Here is a 17,407-nt window from a genome sequence, read left to right on the forward strand (position 1 = left end):
CAAAAAAAAAAGGAAAATCAATAAAAAAATGGCTTCATCTGAAATACAGCCATGTTTTTGCCTACTTCAGGATAGCACTAAATCTCTGAGTAATATTGACATAAGCATTATAATAATATGTACCACAAACTTAAGTATTAACACAAATAAAAAATATGTATGATATAAAACTACTTACAAGCAATCTGTTGCTCTGCAGCTTCTTTGGCATTTGAATCTTGCTCAGACTGGAAAACTAAAACAGACAATTTTTTGGTTTTGCTTCATTGGTAAAATGTTTTAAAGGATAAAACAAAAGGCTACCAATTTAACTTTCACCATGTAACTTACCCAGTTCTAGCAAAAATTTGTCCAAAGTGGTAAATAAGTCAGTCATTTTGGATACTTTAAGGGAATGAAAAGAGGGAAACATCCATTACTAACAATTATGAGATAATTTTCTGAAAAGTAATATAGAAAACATATATAGCCTTACACTCTGCTTTTTTAAAGTTACTTTCTCTTGTCCCTGAACAACAAACTTATTTCTAAAAGGGCAAGTTTTGAAAGCTGTTAACATGGGGCAGCTAGGTGGTTTAGTGGACTGAGAGCTAGGTCTAGAGATGGGAGGTCTTAGGTTCAAATCTGACCTCAGACATTTCCTAGCTGTGTGAACCTGAGCAAGTTATTTAACCCCCATTGCCTAGCCCTTACCTCTTGTATGCCTTAGAACCAGTACAGGGTATTGATTCTAAGACAGAAAGAAAGGGTTTAAAAAAAAATAGAGAGAGGTCTCATTGGTATAGAAAATGTTTCAGTAGTTCAATTGACAAGTATCTATGTGCCAAACAATGTACTAGGTGCTGAAAATACAAAGATAAAATGAAAAAGTCACTACCAGTGAGCCATCTTGCAAATCAGATGAAAAGTCACAAGGTCCTTAGAGAAGAGCAACAAAGCAAATAGGAATAACTCCGGTCATTCCCACTGATTAAAAAAATCTTCGTTTCTGAAGCTGAATCATTGGACAATGCCAAATTCCTTTTCCAGGTTTTCAGTAGCCCTAGTTGTAGCATCAGCAGTAGTGGCCAGGCTATATCTCCACAGGGTATTGCTTCCCAGGATGATGACTAAGGGCACTAGGCTAGAAAAATTGCTATTTCAAAGGCCAGTGGGTTCAGGGTCATGGGCTATAGCCATCGGTGTTTATTAGTTGTTGATTTTCATTAGACAGGTTTAAAATAGATGTCTAGGAGTCAGAGTGTTAACCTTGAGAAACCATGCCCTGAAAAGTTTGTTCTACTTTAATATTACAATAAAACCACTGAATAAAGTTACTGTTCTTTAAGATTTCACATAAACAAAAAGCAATGACTCACACTAACACTAACTGATCTGGGTAAATATATTTCACATGCATAGAGTATATGTCCCACTTATCCCATCTGTTTTAGGAAGCCTTTTCCAACCTTCTTGCCTTTCTTCTGTTATTTACTATTTATCTCATATATATATACACATACACCTACATATGCATTTACACGCATATACACATATGCATATCACCCCTGATTCAAAAAATTCCAGTGACATCTTATTCCCTCTAGGAATAAAAGCAAACATTTGGCATTCATAGTCTGTCATAACCTAGTCCCCTCCTACCTTTTCAGTCTTCTTACACCTTACTTTCTGACATGTACTCTTCCATCAAATGGCACTGCCTTCCCACTATACCCTATACCCGGAACTTTCTTTCCTCCACTCTATGGAACGCCTCAGCTTCCTATAAAGCCCAACTAAAATCCTACCTTTCTATAAGAAGCCTTCCTTAACCCTTCTTAATTACAGTGCCTTTCCTCTCTTATTTCCCACTTATCCTATATATAGTTTGCTTGTATATGTTTACATGTTGCATTCCTCATTAGATTTTAAGCAGGAATTGTCTTTTGCTACTTCTTGTATCTGTAGCACTTAGCACATTGTCTGGCACATAGCAGGTATTTAATAAGTACTAATTGGTTGCTCAGTTTGGTGCTAAAGCAGGTAAGGGGGTAAAGACATATCATTCAGAAATTAAGTATCTGCTCATCCTATCTTTTACAGGAAGCTTTTCCCAACCTCTCAATTCTCGTGCCTCCACTCTGCTAACGAATTCCTAAAATATAGATGGCTTGCTTTGTATATATGTTGTTGCATGCTGTTTCTCCCTTTGGATTGTAAACTCCTCCCAATCCCGCCAGATTTCTGCCCACTTGGGTTTGGTCCCTCCCCTCCCGCACAACACCCCTCTCCCCCAACCCCACCGTTCCCTATCCCGAGACACTCCCCCAGCTGCCCTTCCCACGGCCCCGCCCCCCTTCCTTGACTCTAAACCCCTCAAAAAGATGGCAGAACTTTTCCTGCGGAAGCCTCAGGTGGAAGTTCCTGGTGAGGGTCACTCTGGGCATTGGGGTCCCAGCCCAGGAGCTCCCCGGCCCAATTCCCGGATCCCGTACTCTTCTCCTCCAAAAGTGCACGTGAAAGCCACGGGGCCTTAAACTTTTCCCGCCACTTCTAACGCCCTGTCCTTCCACAGGTTGTGATGACACTGGCCTTCCGGTGATTTCCCAGAGCGCATGCGTGCCCACGTGGGTACGTGGGTACGTATATGCGTATATACGTACATAAGTAGGTACTGACCTGAGGGTGGCTACAGACAGAGCCTCCTCCCGGGCCTTGGTAAACTCTTGTTGGAGGCCAGGTCAAATTAATCCATTGGCTAGTATAGAATGAGAAACTATGAAGGATACAGGTTTAGCACAGTCCTTTGAATATAATAACTGTCTAATAATAATATATTATATTATGTGTAATAAATATATCAAACTATAAATAATAAATGCTTATGGAGTCACTAAGCAATACAAATTCAAAGAATAAAACAAAATAAATTTTTTTGGGGAAATTATGCAGATGCGTTGATTAGCAATCATATATACTGTAGGGCAGAAAAAGTTGGGGTCTATCAAAGAAGCCCCTTTTTAGTGCATAAAATTTAGTTACAAAGGACCTTAGCGAAAGCTCATTTTATAGTAGAAGACACTAAGGTTTGACTTGCCCAGGTTCACACAGAAAGCAAAAAGCAGAACCAAGATTCAAACCTACAATTTTTGTCTCCAAATCTATTTTAAACATTGCACTAACTCTTCTAATTCCTATTTTTAATAATACATATGAATAATATAATATCAATTTTAAAAAAAATCTTTTCCATAGCATGCGTGCAACTTAGAAAATGTAGATGTCTGGGTTGTGTTTGTTTTCACATGTTGTTAGTGAATGTTTGGGTTCATATGTATTTCTTACATGAACACTGAATGACAGCAATCAAAATTCACAATATTAAAAAATAATAAAGCATTTTAAGATTCTTTGCCATGATTTAAAAAAAAAAAGTTAGTTCAAGTACTTTATTTAAAGTCTGTTTCAGTTGGTTAGTGACAAGCAAAGCTGTACAATGTGCCCAGCAAAGACTAGTACCTCTGATATGAGGGCTCATTGAGCTTTCCTCCTTTGGCATTCACTTGCCACCCAGCTCTCACTTGCGACTGCAAGACACAGGTATGCATGCTGAGTGGCCCCATCTCCAGTAAACCATCTTGGCAGGCAAGCTAAAACAGACTGAGGATAATGGACAGACCTAAAACCTGTCAGTGAGTTAGTAATGTATACCCCAAGCATGTGAAGACGTCTCCCAGGGGAAAGAATGGATGAGAACAATTTGTTCCAATAGCTATAAAGGCTTGGTTAGACAATGAAGATGCTAAGGCCATCCATTCTACCCCAAGCCATCAACAGTCATCTTCACTTTTGTTCTGCCATTGGACCTTGATGACTCTGGAAGAGAAGTGAGACTGAAGACTTTGTACAATTGCCTCCCTTAACCCAATTTAAGCTTGAGTCTTGGTGGAAGCCCTAGCTACTTTGCCCTCTGGAATATCATATTCTAGGCCCTCCAATCCTTTAATAAAACTGCAAAATCTCTCATCATCCTGACTGTGGCTCCACAATATTTGAATTGTTTCTTTTTGGCTACTTGCTATATTATCTTCTTGCCCTAGCAGTTCTGAAATTTTGCTACAATATTCCTAGGAAGTATCCTTTTGGGAATCTCTTTCAGAAGGTGATTGGTGGATTCTTTAGATTTCTATTTTACTCTCTGGTTCTAGAATATCAGGGCCATATTATCTTGAAAGATGATGGGTAAACTCTTTTTTAAATCATGTATTTCAGGTAATACAATAATTCTTGGATTATCTCTCTAGGTTTATTTTCCACGTCAATTGTTCTTCAAGTGAAATATTTCACATTTTCTTCTATTTTTTTCATTCTTTTGATTTTGGTTGCTTCTTGATGTCTCCTGGAATCATAAGCTTCTGCTTTTCCAAATCTAATTTTAAGGCATGATTTCTTGAATGAGCTTTTGTACCTCCTTTTCCATTTAGCAAATTCTACTTTTAAAAGAGTTTTCTTCAGTGAATTTTTGTCTATCTTTTCCCACATAGCCAATTCTGCTTTTTAAGAAGTTCCCTTCAGTGGAGTTAGATGCAGCAATATTGACGTTGTTATCTTCTTCTGAGTTTGTGCTTTGGTCTTCCCTATCTCTAAAATAACTTTAAATGTTTAGTTTTTTTTATTGTTGTTTGCTTTTTTCCCAGTCTTTTTCTTTTCTTTTAATTAAAAAAAACTGTTAATGTTTGGCTCTGTACCCATGTTGAAGTGAACAGTGTTCAAGGTTCAAGTTCTTTGTGTAGCTGCTTTCAGAGTTAGCACTGGCGATCTATAACTTTTCAGTTCTCCCAAAGTGGTATGTATCCAAGGAGAAGCTTGTTTAATACTCTTCTGTCCTGTTCTCTGATCTGTGAATAACCACAAGTACTCTTTTTTGCCTTTGAAATACGTCCAGGGTCCCCTGCTCTCCTGTGGCTGCAAACACTGGTATGTATTAGTGCACCTCCTTACTTTGGAGATTGTGTCTTTAGACTGCAACCTAGTTCTGCGTATAGGCATTGTGACAAGAGACTTACACCTAGAATCAGCAAAGTTGGGACCCCTATAATAACCCTCTGAGCAGTTGTCTTACTGTCTGTGGATTGAGAATTCCAGAAGCCTTTGCTGCTGATTCACCTAACCTCAAGCTTGTGGAACTGCCTAGGTGATCTTGAGAACTTTGAAAGGTCTGAAGGTCTATGGCTACAGCACAGAAGCAATGTTTACTACCATAGTGGCAACAATAGCTTGTACCAGAGGTGATGGATCACTGCAGGGAAAGCTTGGCCACTATCAAGATACTACTCTTAAGGGGACTTCACTGAGGCAAATGTTTTTAATGAAGGCTGGACATCCTGAGAAGAACTTTCCTTTACTCCCTAATAGCCCATTTATAAAACAGAGGAAACAGTTCGTGGGATTTGGAATTGAGGATATGAGATCTGGTAGCTTAGAAAGGCTCTGGTTGAGAGACAATTAGAGAGAAGAGATGTGAGAATTTATTCCACAGAGTTGAGGAAGCAAGGCAAGACTATCTCTAAGTCAACCAGAATCATGTCTAACAGAAGTACCTGCAGCAATCTGATTGAAGGAAGGACCTAAGTTGTAGTCAACTGTCCTCACTATATCTTCTTTTTCTTCTTTTCTCTTCTATCCATGTGTTTAGACAGCTGGAGAAACCCAACATGTTCTATTTTGCTAGGTTCTGTTGCTGATGGAAATTTACAAGCTTGATTCCCTTTTTAAATGAATGTTCTCATTGTCCTTACTTAAGATCAGAGTATGACCCTGAGGAGTTTTATATTTCACAGGCTATGTAAAAACCAGAAGTTCTAGCTATAGAGATTAAAATATTTCCCCCAGATATAAGAAATGATAAGCAAGATGATTTCAGAAAAAGCAGGAAAGATCTGCATGAAATGATGGAGAATGAAATTAGTAGAACAAGGAAAATGTTGTACAGAGTAAAAGCAATATTATAAGACTGAAAACTTGGCTACTCAGCAATGCAATGATCTGGGACAATCCTGAAAGACTTATGGCAGGGAATGTTATCTACCTCCAGAGAAAGAACGGTTGGAATCAGATGGATGCAGATCAAAGTATACTGTCTTTCACGCCACTGTATTTATGGTTTAATTTTGGGGTTTTGGTTTTAGTTTTGATTTTGTATGAGTGTGCTCTTACAATAATGATTGATATGGAAATGTGTTTTGCATGGTAATAAAAATTTTTTTTATCCTAAAAAAAATACTTCCTCCAGGACTATCAAGCCATTGCATCATTTTATGAATGGTGTTATAAATAGCATAAACTTAAAACTTCAACACTTAGACTTCCCCTAGAAGAATGAGCCAGTTGGAGTAAGAGTGCTACTGAGGGAGTAAGAGAAAATCCTTTATCCAAGGAAAGGAGGATCAGTACTAATGGTGGAAGAGGAGAAAGCCCCCACCTCAAAAACAGCCCAATCTATGAAGATTTTTTTATTCCACCTGTTTCTGGTTGGGAGGAGATGGTGAGGAAAGCACAGACTCCTTGTACTCCATTTACATCTAATATTATACACATAAAGAAAACTGAGGCCCAGAATGGTTATAGATCTTCCAGAAAAAATTCACTTCAGTAACTAGGAGGTAGGATTTGAACCCAGAACCCAAATCTAGAACTTTTTCTACTTCATCACCATAGTTCCTTATTCATTCATTTGTTTAACAACATATGATACTATTGCATTTTGCAATGGCACTAATAGAGATAGTACAAGCTAAATGCGTATAGTAGAGCAAGAGCAGTTATGCTTTGTTTAAATAAAACAAATCCTTTACTCTCATGGAACTTTTGGTCTAGTAAGAGGATGATGTCAACACGTTGAGCTATAATATATTATACTGGATTTTAAGCACATCACAAAGTCATAAAGAACAAAATGTTATATGAAATACCAGGGGGAAAGTTGTTACTGATGAGGGGGACCCAAAAAAAGGCTTGGTAAAAAAAGGATGGTATTTATATTTTTCAAAGAGAGGAAACGTTTTATTCAAATCCTCTAGCATGCAGAAAATAAAAAGAAGTTGTAAAAAGTATTCTTTTATCTCCAAAGTCAACAAAATAATAATAATGCTCTTTTCATTCTTAGCAGCTCAGTGTTAAAGTGACAGGCCTGAAGTCAGGAATACCCATCTTCCTGAGTTCAAATCTAGCCTCATAATCTTACTAACTTGTACGATTCTGGGCAAGTCACTTCATCCTTTTTGCCTCCGTTTTCTAATCCGTAAAATGAGCTTCAGGAGGAAATGAGAGTATCTTTGCTAAGAAAACCCTAAATGGGGCCACAAAGAGTCAGACACAACTGAAACAACTACACAAAATTACTCTCAGTGACAAGAACAGAACGTTCTCAGAAATATTCTATGGAAAAGGATTTTCAAAACAGATGTCTTCCATTCTTATTATTCATTTTAGTCATTATCTTTAGGAGAGCTCTAATGCCAGTGCATAATTCAGACCAAGTGATAGAAATTATTAATGAAATTTATTTTTTATCCTTCCAGATCTGAAGCCAAGCCAACAAGCAAAAATTGTATAATTGGCAACAAGTCAAAGCCAAAATTATTCTTTTTCAATTTAGAAACATTGAAAATGATTTTATTCTTCAAGTCTGTCTCCAAAACATACTTGAAACCAGTAGAAAGTGCATTTATCTAATAAAAGAAGCCAGCCATTAGGAGTTTATCTATTCAAGTTAATGATTTCTTCAGTCTGATTACAATAGCAATCAGATGAGATAGAATTACAGAATAGGAAAATCCCCTTCCCAAAGACCACCTTGCAAGTTTTAAGGACTTGCTTATAGACTCATAATAGAAAATCAAAGGGCCAAAAGCATGAATTAATACAGAGCATAAGAGAACATAAGGAGATAAGACTGATCTTATTTGTAAATCATCTGAATTGAGAGATACTGTTACTATAAAGATATTAGAAGCTCTGAATTTATACCATCAATGACTCTTTATGCAACAGTCATGAAGCCTGCTTTTTTTCTGATTTGCCCTTCCTAAAGGGCTATAGATATCACTCACAGATATTCTCTGCTTGCTTCCATTTGACTTCACAAGAACTTAAGGGAACTCATTCAGGGCCAAAGGTGGCTCAAGGACTTATAATGTCCTTGATCTAATCCAAATTGGCCGCTGATTAGAAAGAATCAATGACTCAGGGAAACATTTTAAAAGTGTTATTTATTTATTTTTAAATGTTTTATTAATTGAATGTATTTCCAAGTATTTCAGCTCCTCTCTCCCCTCCCCACATAAAAGGCATCACTAAACAAACAGATATGTATACATAATGACTTTTGTGTTTCCATTTTTTAGTGCGTTCTCTAGAAGTGAACATTCAAAAGGGCAACTATGTGGCTCAGTGAATTGAGAGCCACGCCTAGAGATGGGATGTTCTGGACTTAGATCTGGTCTCAGACACTTCCTAGCTATGTGATCCTGGGCAAGTCACAAAACTCCAATTGCCTGGCCCTTTTCTCTCTTCTACGTTGGAACTAATACATAGTATTGGTTCTAAGACAGAAAGAAGTTAAGGATTTAAAAAAAAGAAATGAACATTCCTAAGTTATTCTTCAAATATTAAATCTATAGCTGTACATAATGTTCTCTTGGTTCTACTCATTACACTTTTCTTTCTCATGTAATTCTTTCCAAGTTTTTAAAAATGAGCCTGCTCATCATTTCTTATGGCACAGTAGTATTCCATTACCATCAGACACCACAATTTGTCTAGCCATTCCCCAATTGATGGAAATCCCTTCAATTTCTAGTTCTTTGCCACCACAAAGAGAGTTGCTATAAACATTTTGGAGCACAGAGGTTTGGTTTGGTTTTCTTTTGCTTTGCCTTTTCCCTAATCTCCTTGGGAAACAGGTCCAACAATGGTATACACAGTTTTATAGTTCTCTGGGTATAATTCTAATTGGCTCTCCAAAATGGTTAGATCAGTTCACAGTTCCAACAACAGTGTATTCCTCTCCAACATTTGTCATTATACCCTTTTGCCATTTTAGTCAATCTAATGGGTGTGAGATGACACCTCAAAATTACTTTGGTTTGCATTTCCCTACTCAATAGTGATTTATAGCATTTTTATGTACCTATATATGATTTCAGTTTCGTCATCTGAAAAATGTCTGTTTATAGCTTTTGTCCATTTATAAATTGGAGGATGGGGGGCAGCTGGGTGACTCAGTGGATTGAGAGCCAGGCCTAGAGATGGGAAGTCCTAGGTTCAAATCTGACCTCAGACACTTCCCAGCTGTGTGACCCTGGGCAAGTCACTTAACCCCCATTACCTAGCCCTTACCATTCTTCTGCCTTGGACCCAATACACAGTATTGACTCCAAGACAGAAGGTAAGAGTTTAAAAAAAATTGGGAGATGACTCTTATTTCCAGAAAATTTGACACAGTTCTCTTTATATCTTTATATTTTATCTGATAGTCTATAGTTTATAGTCTATCTATAGTCTATAGTGCATAGACTATAGATAGACTCTAGTCTATAGTTTATAGTCTATCTGATAGACTGTTTATGAAAATTTTCCCCAATTTTCTGCTTTTCTTCTAAACTTGGCAACATTTGTTTTATTTGTAAAAAGTTTTCAATTTAGTGTACTCAAAATTATCTATTTTATATCTCACAATGCTCTTTATCTCTTCTTTACTCATAAATTCCTCTCCTATGCATAAATCTGATAGGTAATATGTTTGCTGTCCTTCTAAATTGCTTATGATATCTACTCTTATGTCTAGATCATGTATCCATGTTTCTGCTAAACCACTTTACAATTCTCCCAGCAATTTCTACCAAATAGTAATTTTTTTTATCCCAAAAGCCTAGATCTATACTTTTGTCAAATATAAGGCAACTATAATATTTTACTACTATTTGTTGTATGTCTGTTCTATTCCACTTAGCCAGTGCCAGATAGTTTTGATAATTACTACTTTATAATGGAGTTTTAAAATCTGATACTGCTAGATCTCCTTCTTTTACATTTTCTTTTACTAATTCTTTTGCTATTTCTCATTGTTTATTCTTCCAAATTAATTTTGCTATTTTTTCTAGCTCATTAAGATAATTTTTGGTAATTTGATTGGGATGGAATTGAGTAAGTTGATTAGTTTAAGTAGGATTGTCATTTTTAGTGACTCTGTCTATCCATGAACAATTAATATTTCTCCAGTTATTTAGATCTGACTTTATTTGTATAAAAAGTGTCTTCTAATTATGTAGTTTCTGGGGTTTTTTTGGTCGACATATTCCCAGGTGTTTTAATCTATCTGTGGTTATTTTAAATAAAATATCTCTTTCTATCTCTTCCTGTAGGACTTTGTTAGCAATATATAAACATACTGATAATATGTGGTTTATCTTATGTCCTGCTACTTTACTAAATTTACTTACAATCTCATCTATTGTTGATTCTCTAGGATTTTCCACATGTGCCATATATGTACCATATACAAATCTATGCTATATACCAATCATATCATCTGCAAGATAATTTTATTACCTCTTTGCTGATTCCTTTAGTTTCTTTTTCTTCTCTTATTGTTATTGCTAACATTTCTAACACTATATTAAATAATATTGGTAATAATGGGCATCCTTGCTTCACTCTTGCACTAACTGGGAAGGCTTCTAACTTATTCTCATTACAAATAACACTTGCTTATGGTTTCAGGTAGATGTTTCATATCATTTTAAGAAAAACTCCATTTATACCTATACTTTCCACTGTTTTTTAAAAACACTTACCTTCCATCTTAGAATCAATACTTTTGAATTGGTTCCAAAGCAGAAGAGCTATAAGGGCTAGGCAGTGAAGGGTTAAGTGACTTGCCCAGAGTCACACAGCAAGAAAGTATCTGAAGTCATATTTGAACCCAGGACTTCCCACCTCCAGGCTTGACTCTCAATACACTAAGCCATACATAGCTGCCACCTTCCACTATTTTTTAAGAGAATGAGTGCTGGGGGCAGCTGGGTAGCTCAGTGGATTGAGAGTCAGGCTTAGAGACGGGAGGTCCTAGGTTCAAATCTGGCCTCAGACACTTCCCAGCTGTGTGACCTTGGGCAAGTCACTTAACACCCATTACCTAGCCCTTACCACTCTTCTGCCTTGGACCCAATACACAGTATTGACTCCAAGATGGAAGGTAAGGGTTTAAAAAAAAAGAATGAGTGCTGTATTTTATCAAAGGCATTTTCTGTATCTATTGATATAATTGTATGATTTTTATTACTTTTGTTATTAATATAATCAATTATGTTGATAGCTTTCCTTATATTAAACCATTCCCGCACTCCTGATGTAAATCCTATCTTGTCATAGTGTATAATCTTTATGATGTGTTGTTTTAATCTCTTAGCTAGCATTTTAGTTAGGATTTTTTGTATCCATATTCATTAGTAAAATTGGTCTCTAATTTTCTTCCTGTTTTTACTCTTCTTGGTATAAGGATAAGTACCATATTTGTTTCATAAAAAGAATTTTATAAAACTACTTTTTTATTTATTATTTTAAACAGTTTGTTTAATACTGGAATTAATCGATTCCAGTAGTAAAAAACATTCCAGTGTAAAACCCAATTCCACTGGGTTTTACAAGGTTTTACATGTGTCATTGATCAAGACCTAGTTCCATATTATTATTTGAACTAGAGCGATTGCTTAGAGTCTACATCCCCAGTCATATCCCCATCGACCCATGTGATCCCAGGAATTCTCATGGTTACCAGGAAGGATACCTTCATCAGGCATACCCCAAAATATGCTATACTCCTTTCTCTCCTGAAAACATTTCCTGTCTTCAACAAGCCTATAGACTCTATAGCATAGAGTATATCTAGCAGTTTTATTTTACCAATCTATAATGGACCTCTAGGAACAGAAGGGGGTTCAGAAATGTCCTTCTCCATTGCATCTAATCAAAGAAAATAACTCATGTAGCATAAATGGTATGCAGTCCCAAATTTAAAGGCAGAAATTTCTATTATCCATCAATGCAGAGTGATGTAGATTCAATTAACAAATTATGTTTTGCATAGCAATGAGATTCTCTTATGCTTTAATACATAACAAGGGCCTGTTCCAACACAAGCAAATCAAAAAGTGAGATTAAAAAATGAAAATGGAGAAGGGGAGAGCCAAACAACTAACAAAAAAGGAGGAAATGAAAATCCAGTATTTCTCTCATGGAGAAACATGAATTCTACCCTAGCTCCCAAAACTGGTGGAGATTTATTCACAGGGATCTAGAACCTGGGGTCAACTAAAAGTCATTCTTTTGCCTTCAGTGAAAATGTCCAAAATTCCCTCAATGTATAGTTTAATCTGACTAGAATCCAGAGAAAATTTCTTAGTGTTTTTAGGCCCATCAAAATTTCCACAGGGCTCCCTTTCTCTATACTAACAGGTGATCCTTGTGGAAGCCCATACAAGTTCCCTTTGGATCTCTATACCAAAAGAAACCCCAAAATTCTCTCAGTGGATCTCTATTGCAGAAGTAATCCTAATTCCAATCTCATCTATAAAAAAAAAAAACAACTGGGAGGGGGCAGCTGAGTGGCTCAGTGGATTGAGAGCCAAGCCTTGAGATAGGACTTCCTAGGTTCAAATCCGGCTTCAGCTATGTGATCCTGGGCAAGTCACTTAACCCCCAATGCCTAGCCCTTACCACTCTTCTGCCTTAGAACCAATACTCAGTACTGATTCCAAGATGGAAAGTAAGGGTTTAAAAAAAAGACTGGGAGAATCAATTCTAAAGAAGAGTGGGGGAAAGAAAGTTCCCCAAAAGAATTAAGCATTCAAAGTTAACTTGAATCAATCGCTCAAAATGGAAAAGATCTCCCACATCTAGTTCTAAGAGGCTGTTTCATTTTCTCAACTTCCCTCTTAGGCTCTTCAGTATCTCTGAAGGTCTAGATTAATTTTTGTAATGCTATCATTAATTCTATCACTAAATCTTCATTCTTATTTGTTCCCGTCAAAAATCAGTACCAATGATTACTGCTCCAATGATTATTTCTCCAACATAATTTGCTAGTACCAGCTAGTATTTCCCTAGTGTCATTTGAGTTGATGTCTCCCCAATGTCATCAATTAGCAATTAATATTAAATTAGTTTTCACACAAAGATATAATAATAATTATAAAATAATACTCAAAGTACAAAATCATCCCCCCAAGTCAGGGAACATTCTTCTCAACTAAACCCAGGGGGAATAGCTTATAATAAAATTGGTAACTACAAATATTCTTCCCAAGTTCATTTCTGAATTGTTGTTGCCCATGAAATAGATTTAATTGAGTCAGAGTTGCACAAAGTTGTCAGCCTCATCCTCTCTTCCAAAATCATTGAAGTTCAATTGCTAGTCAGAACAACTGGCAATGACCTAGGGTGCAGTGGTAGTAGATAACCTTAACTTTTTTGATGTCTGATTTCAAGCTCTAAGTTATCCAAAGTGCCTTCCTCAGCTTTCTTCATGGTCTTTGGCTTGAGAGAATTCTCCAGCTTTCTCTGTTACTAAGCCATCATCTTGGCTCTACCCCTTCTTTATCCTCATCCACCCATTCCAGGGAGAAGTCTTCACATGCTTGGGGGAGACATCTCCTTAATTCACCAATGGTTTTGAAGTCTGATGCTTACTCTCAAGCTTGTTTAGCCCATCTACTGAAATGGTTTTCCTGGGATGTAGTCCCTGAACATACTTCTTGGAACCACAGGTGAGAGTTGGGTGACAGGTGGACACCAAAAGTAGATGACAAGCCCTAAAAAGGACTCAGTAAGCTCTCACACCAGAGGTGCTAGTCCCCCCTGAAGACCCTATACACTCCAGAATAATTGATAGAAGAGTCATTCTTATTTCCTGGACACAGTGTCTTGGCTACTAGGTTATTTCATTGTTGGTCAGGGTCAAATTTCCTTAATACACTTAGCTGCTGCTCTATCAACTTTAAACTGAGATATAGTCTCCAGTTGCTAGGTTTCCTCTTATCTTTCAAACTTCATTAGGACTTGACTGAGTCCACTCGGTCAGGAAAGAAAAACTACAATGAGTTAAAGAAACAGAGTTATCATTTTTAATTCCACATGATGGAAAAGATAACAGTTGAAGTAGTTGTCTCCCTTCTAGCCAAAGACTTACAACAGTAAGATATCATATTATCTGCAAAAAAAGTCTCTTCTTTGTTTCTTCTTTGCCTGTACTTTTTATCAAATTTCTTCCCTGAAGTTTCTAGTTTAGCAAGCTAGAAATAGGGACATGATTCTATTGCCAGTTCATGTCTATCAATTAGGTGGGAAGCTCATGCAATTGGCCCTTTGAGCCAAGGATTATGTAAACAATACCTGACCACTAATTACCTCCAATTCACAGGCTAATTCAGATCCATTCCATACCCTAGCTAATATCCATTTAGAGAAGTGGTTGATTTAAGAGGATCTTTAAGGGCTTCATATATATTCCCCTGAAATCCAAAGTTCCCAGAGAAAGCTAGAGAAATTTCAGGGACCCTTATAATTAGGATACATTTCCCCTTCAAGGTGACTTCATAAGTGTAATATCAGGCTCTGACCATCTAATAACAAAATAGATGTCTTTCACAGTTGATTATCATTACAATATTGCTATTGTTTAGATTTGCTCACTTAGCTTTATATGAACTCATATGTTTCCCCAAGTTTTTCTGAAACCATTCTCTTTATCATTTCTTACATCAGAATAGTATTCCATCACCATCAAATACCATAATCTGTTTACCAATTGATAGGCATCCTATCAATTTCCAATTCTTTGCCACAACAAAAAGAGCTACTATAGTTTTTTTTTACATTTATGTCCTTTTCCCTTTTCTTTGATCTCTTTCAATATGATTGAGCCATATTTTTTCACTCTCTTGGTTTTTCTTGCTTTCCCCCCCAATATGGTTAATGTTGAAATATGTTTTGCATGTGTCTATCTTTCTGTAGATCTTTAATATAGATTTAGTCGTAGTATTGCTGAGTCAAAGAGTATGCACTGTTTTCTAGTCCTTTGGACATAATTCTAAATTGTTCCCAAGAATAGTCTGACTAGTTCATAACAGCACCAATAGTGCATCTGTTTTTCTATACCCCTTCTGTTTATCATTTTCTTTTTCTGTCATGTTAGCCAATCTGATGGGCATGAGATGTGACCTCAGAATTGTTTTAATTTGAATTTATCTAAATTTAGACTTAGATTTAGAGCATTTTTATATGAGTATTGATGAATTTGAGTAATTTTTCTGAAAACTACTTATTCATATCCTTTGACTTCAGTTGGAATTAAAAGGGTCACAGTTAAGTGGGAAGAATCATTGAAGTAAATTTCTCAAATAAAGGTCTTCTATTCAAGATAAATAAAGAATATATAAGAACAAGAGCCATTCACCAATAGATATATGGTGAAAAGCAATGAATAGTTAATTCTGGGTAGAAGAAATTTAGGCCATCAACATCTATGTGAAAAAAAGTTCAAAATCACTCATGATGAGGGTAATAATGCAAATTAAAACAACTCTGAAATTTCATCTCACACCCATCAGACTGGTAAAAAAAACCAAAAAGATGACAAAGATGATCAGAATCATTGGAAGAAGATTGGAAGGATAGGAAAATTGATTCACTTTTGGTGGAGCTAAGGATTGGTCCAGTCATTCTGAAAAGCAATTTGGAATTATGCCATTAAAAATCACTTAAACTTTGCATACCCTTTTACCCAGCAATCACATTATTAGAACTATATCCTAAGGCCCTGATGGCAAACCTATGACACGTGTTTCAGCACTGACACGTGTAGCCTTTTTCAATGACATGTGGCCACATGGCTGCATACAGAGAAGTATAGGGCCACATGCCAAGAAGGACTTTCATCCTCAGCTCCTGCATGACCAGGTGCAGTAGCCAAGGATAAAATATTTGCTGTAGTGTAATGTAGATACTCTCTGTCAGAGGTCTGCAGGCCAAAACAACAGAGCTCTGGCACAGAGCATCTAGATGTGGGACTTCCAGTTAAGCCATTAGGAGATCTTTGACCTCACTTCCAACCAGCGGAACAGGGAGCAGTGGAATGCTTTGGGGGATGCATGCATCTCTGGGGACCCCGTGATCGCCATTACCAGCAACCACATAAACACAGCAACCATCTGGGCTCAGGTGTTTGTCGATTTGAGGTCAAAGCTTGAGAATCTGGAAAGGTGCTGCTTGGAGAATCAAGAGGAGTGACATTACAAACAGGAAATTTGGAGTGCTTGGAACCGATTACCAGACACTTTTAGCACCTGAAAAAATACAGCAATGGCTTTACTCACAATTTTCCCCTTTATGTACTTTTGCGAGACCTTATTCTCACCATTAAATAATATCAAAATCAACAGATGAAGTTAGTTGAGCTTGCTTGAGCTTGAAGTGTACAAAATATCAACCTTCAATTGAAGATTTAGCCAATGAAATTGAGCAATAAAAAAGTCACTAATAGGCAAGTTAGTTAAAGAATCCCCCTCCCCCTCACTTATCTTAGTTAACGGCACCCCACACAAGTTAAATAATATCAAGACCAACAAAAGAAACTGACTGACAGATGAACAAAGAAGTCACTAAAAAGACAAGTTAAATAATTAGTTTTTGGTTTATTAAATGCAGTTATATATTATAATTATACATTTTTGTTATTTAAACTATAAATATCGCAAAATTATGGGTTATTTTTTTCTCAAAGTGACACACCACCAGAGTTATGCTTGGTTTTTGGCGAATTTTGACACACCACGCTCAGAGGTTGCCCATCACTGTCCCAAAGAGATTAAAGAATAAGGAAAAGGATCCCTATACACAAAAATATTCATAGTAGCACTTTTTGTTGTAGTAAAGAACCAAGAAGTTAGTACATGACTAATGATGTATTATTGTGATGGAAGAGCAGCTTGGTGGCACAGTGGGTAAAGGGCCTGGCCTGAAATGAGAAAGACTCATCTTTCTGAATCCAAATCTGGCCTCAGATGCTTTCTAGCTGTATGACCCTGGGCAAGTCCATTGACTCTTTTAGTCTCAGTTTCCTCAACTATATAATGAACTGGAGAAAGAAATGGCAAATCACTATGGTATCTTTGCCAAGAAAATCTCAAATGGGGTCATAAAGAGTTGGAAATAGCTGAAATGACTGATAAAAAAAGATAAAATGTATTGTAAGAACTCACAAAAGTGATAGATTCATAGAAACCTTTGAAATTTATTAATAGATGCAGTGTGACATGAGCAAAAACAAAAGATAGCCATTTATGCAATGACTAAAGAATTGTATAGGATA

At 36.6% G+C, this 17,407-nt stretch overlaps 1 protein-coding gene across 2 annotated transcripts in view; it reads right to left on the minus strand.

Moving 5' to 3' along the window:
• Window positions 1-2,583, minus strand: part of C1H14orf39 (chromosome 1 C14orf39 homolog) — a 58,022-nt gene extending 55,439 nt beyond the window's left edge. For both annotated transcript variants that reach the window (XM_007472971.3, XM_007472972.2), the window contains exons 1-3: window positions 2,374-2,583; window positions 331-384; window positions 179-235 (exon numbers count right to left, since the gene is read on the minus strand). In XM_007472971.3, coding sequence (XP_007473033.3) covers window positions 179-235; window positions 331-376 — 103 coding nt within the window. In that variant the 5' untranslated portion in view covers window positions 377-384; window positions 2,374-2,583. The remainder of the gene's footprint in view (window positions 1-178; window positions 236-330; window positions 385-2,373) is intronic.
• Between the last annotated feature and the right edge of the window lie 14,824 nt (window positions 2,584-17,407).

This window comes from Monodelphis domestica, chromosome 1 (assembly GCF_027887165.1).
Source record: "Monodelphis domestica isolate mMonDom1 chromosome 1, mMonDom1.pri, whole genome shotgun sequence".
NCBI classification, from domain to species: Eukaryota; Metazoa; Chordata; class Mammalia; order Didelphimorphia; family Didelphidae; genus Monodelphis; species Monodelphis domestica.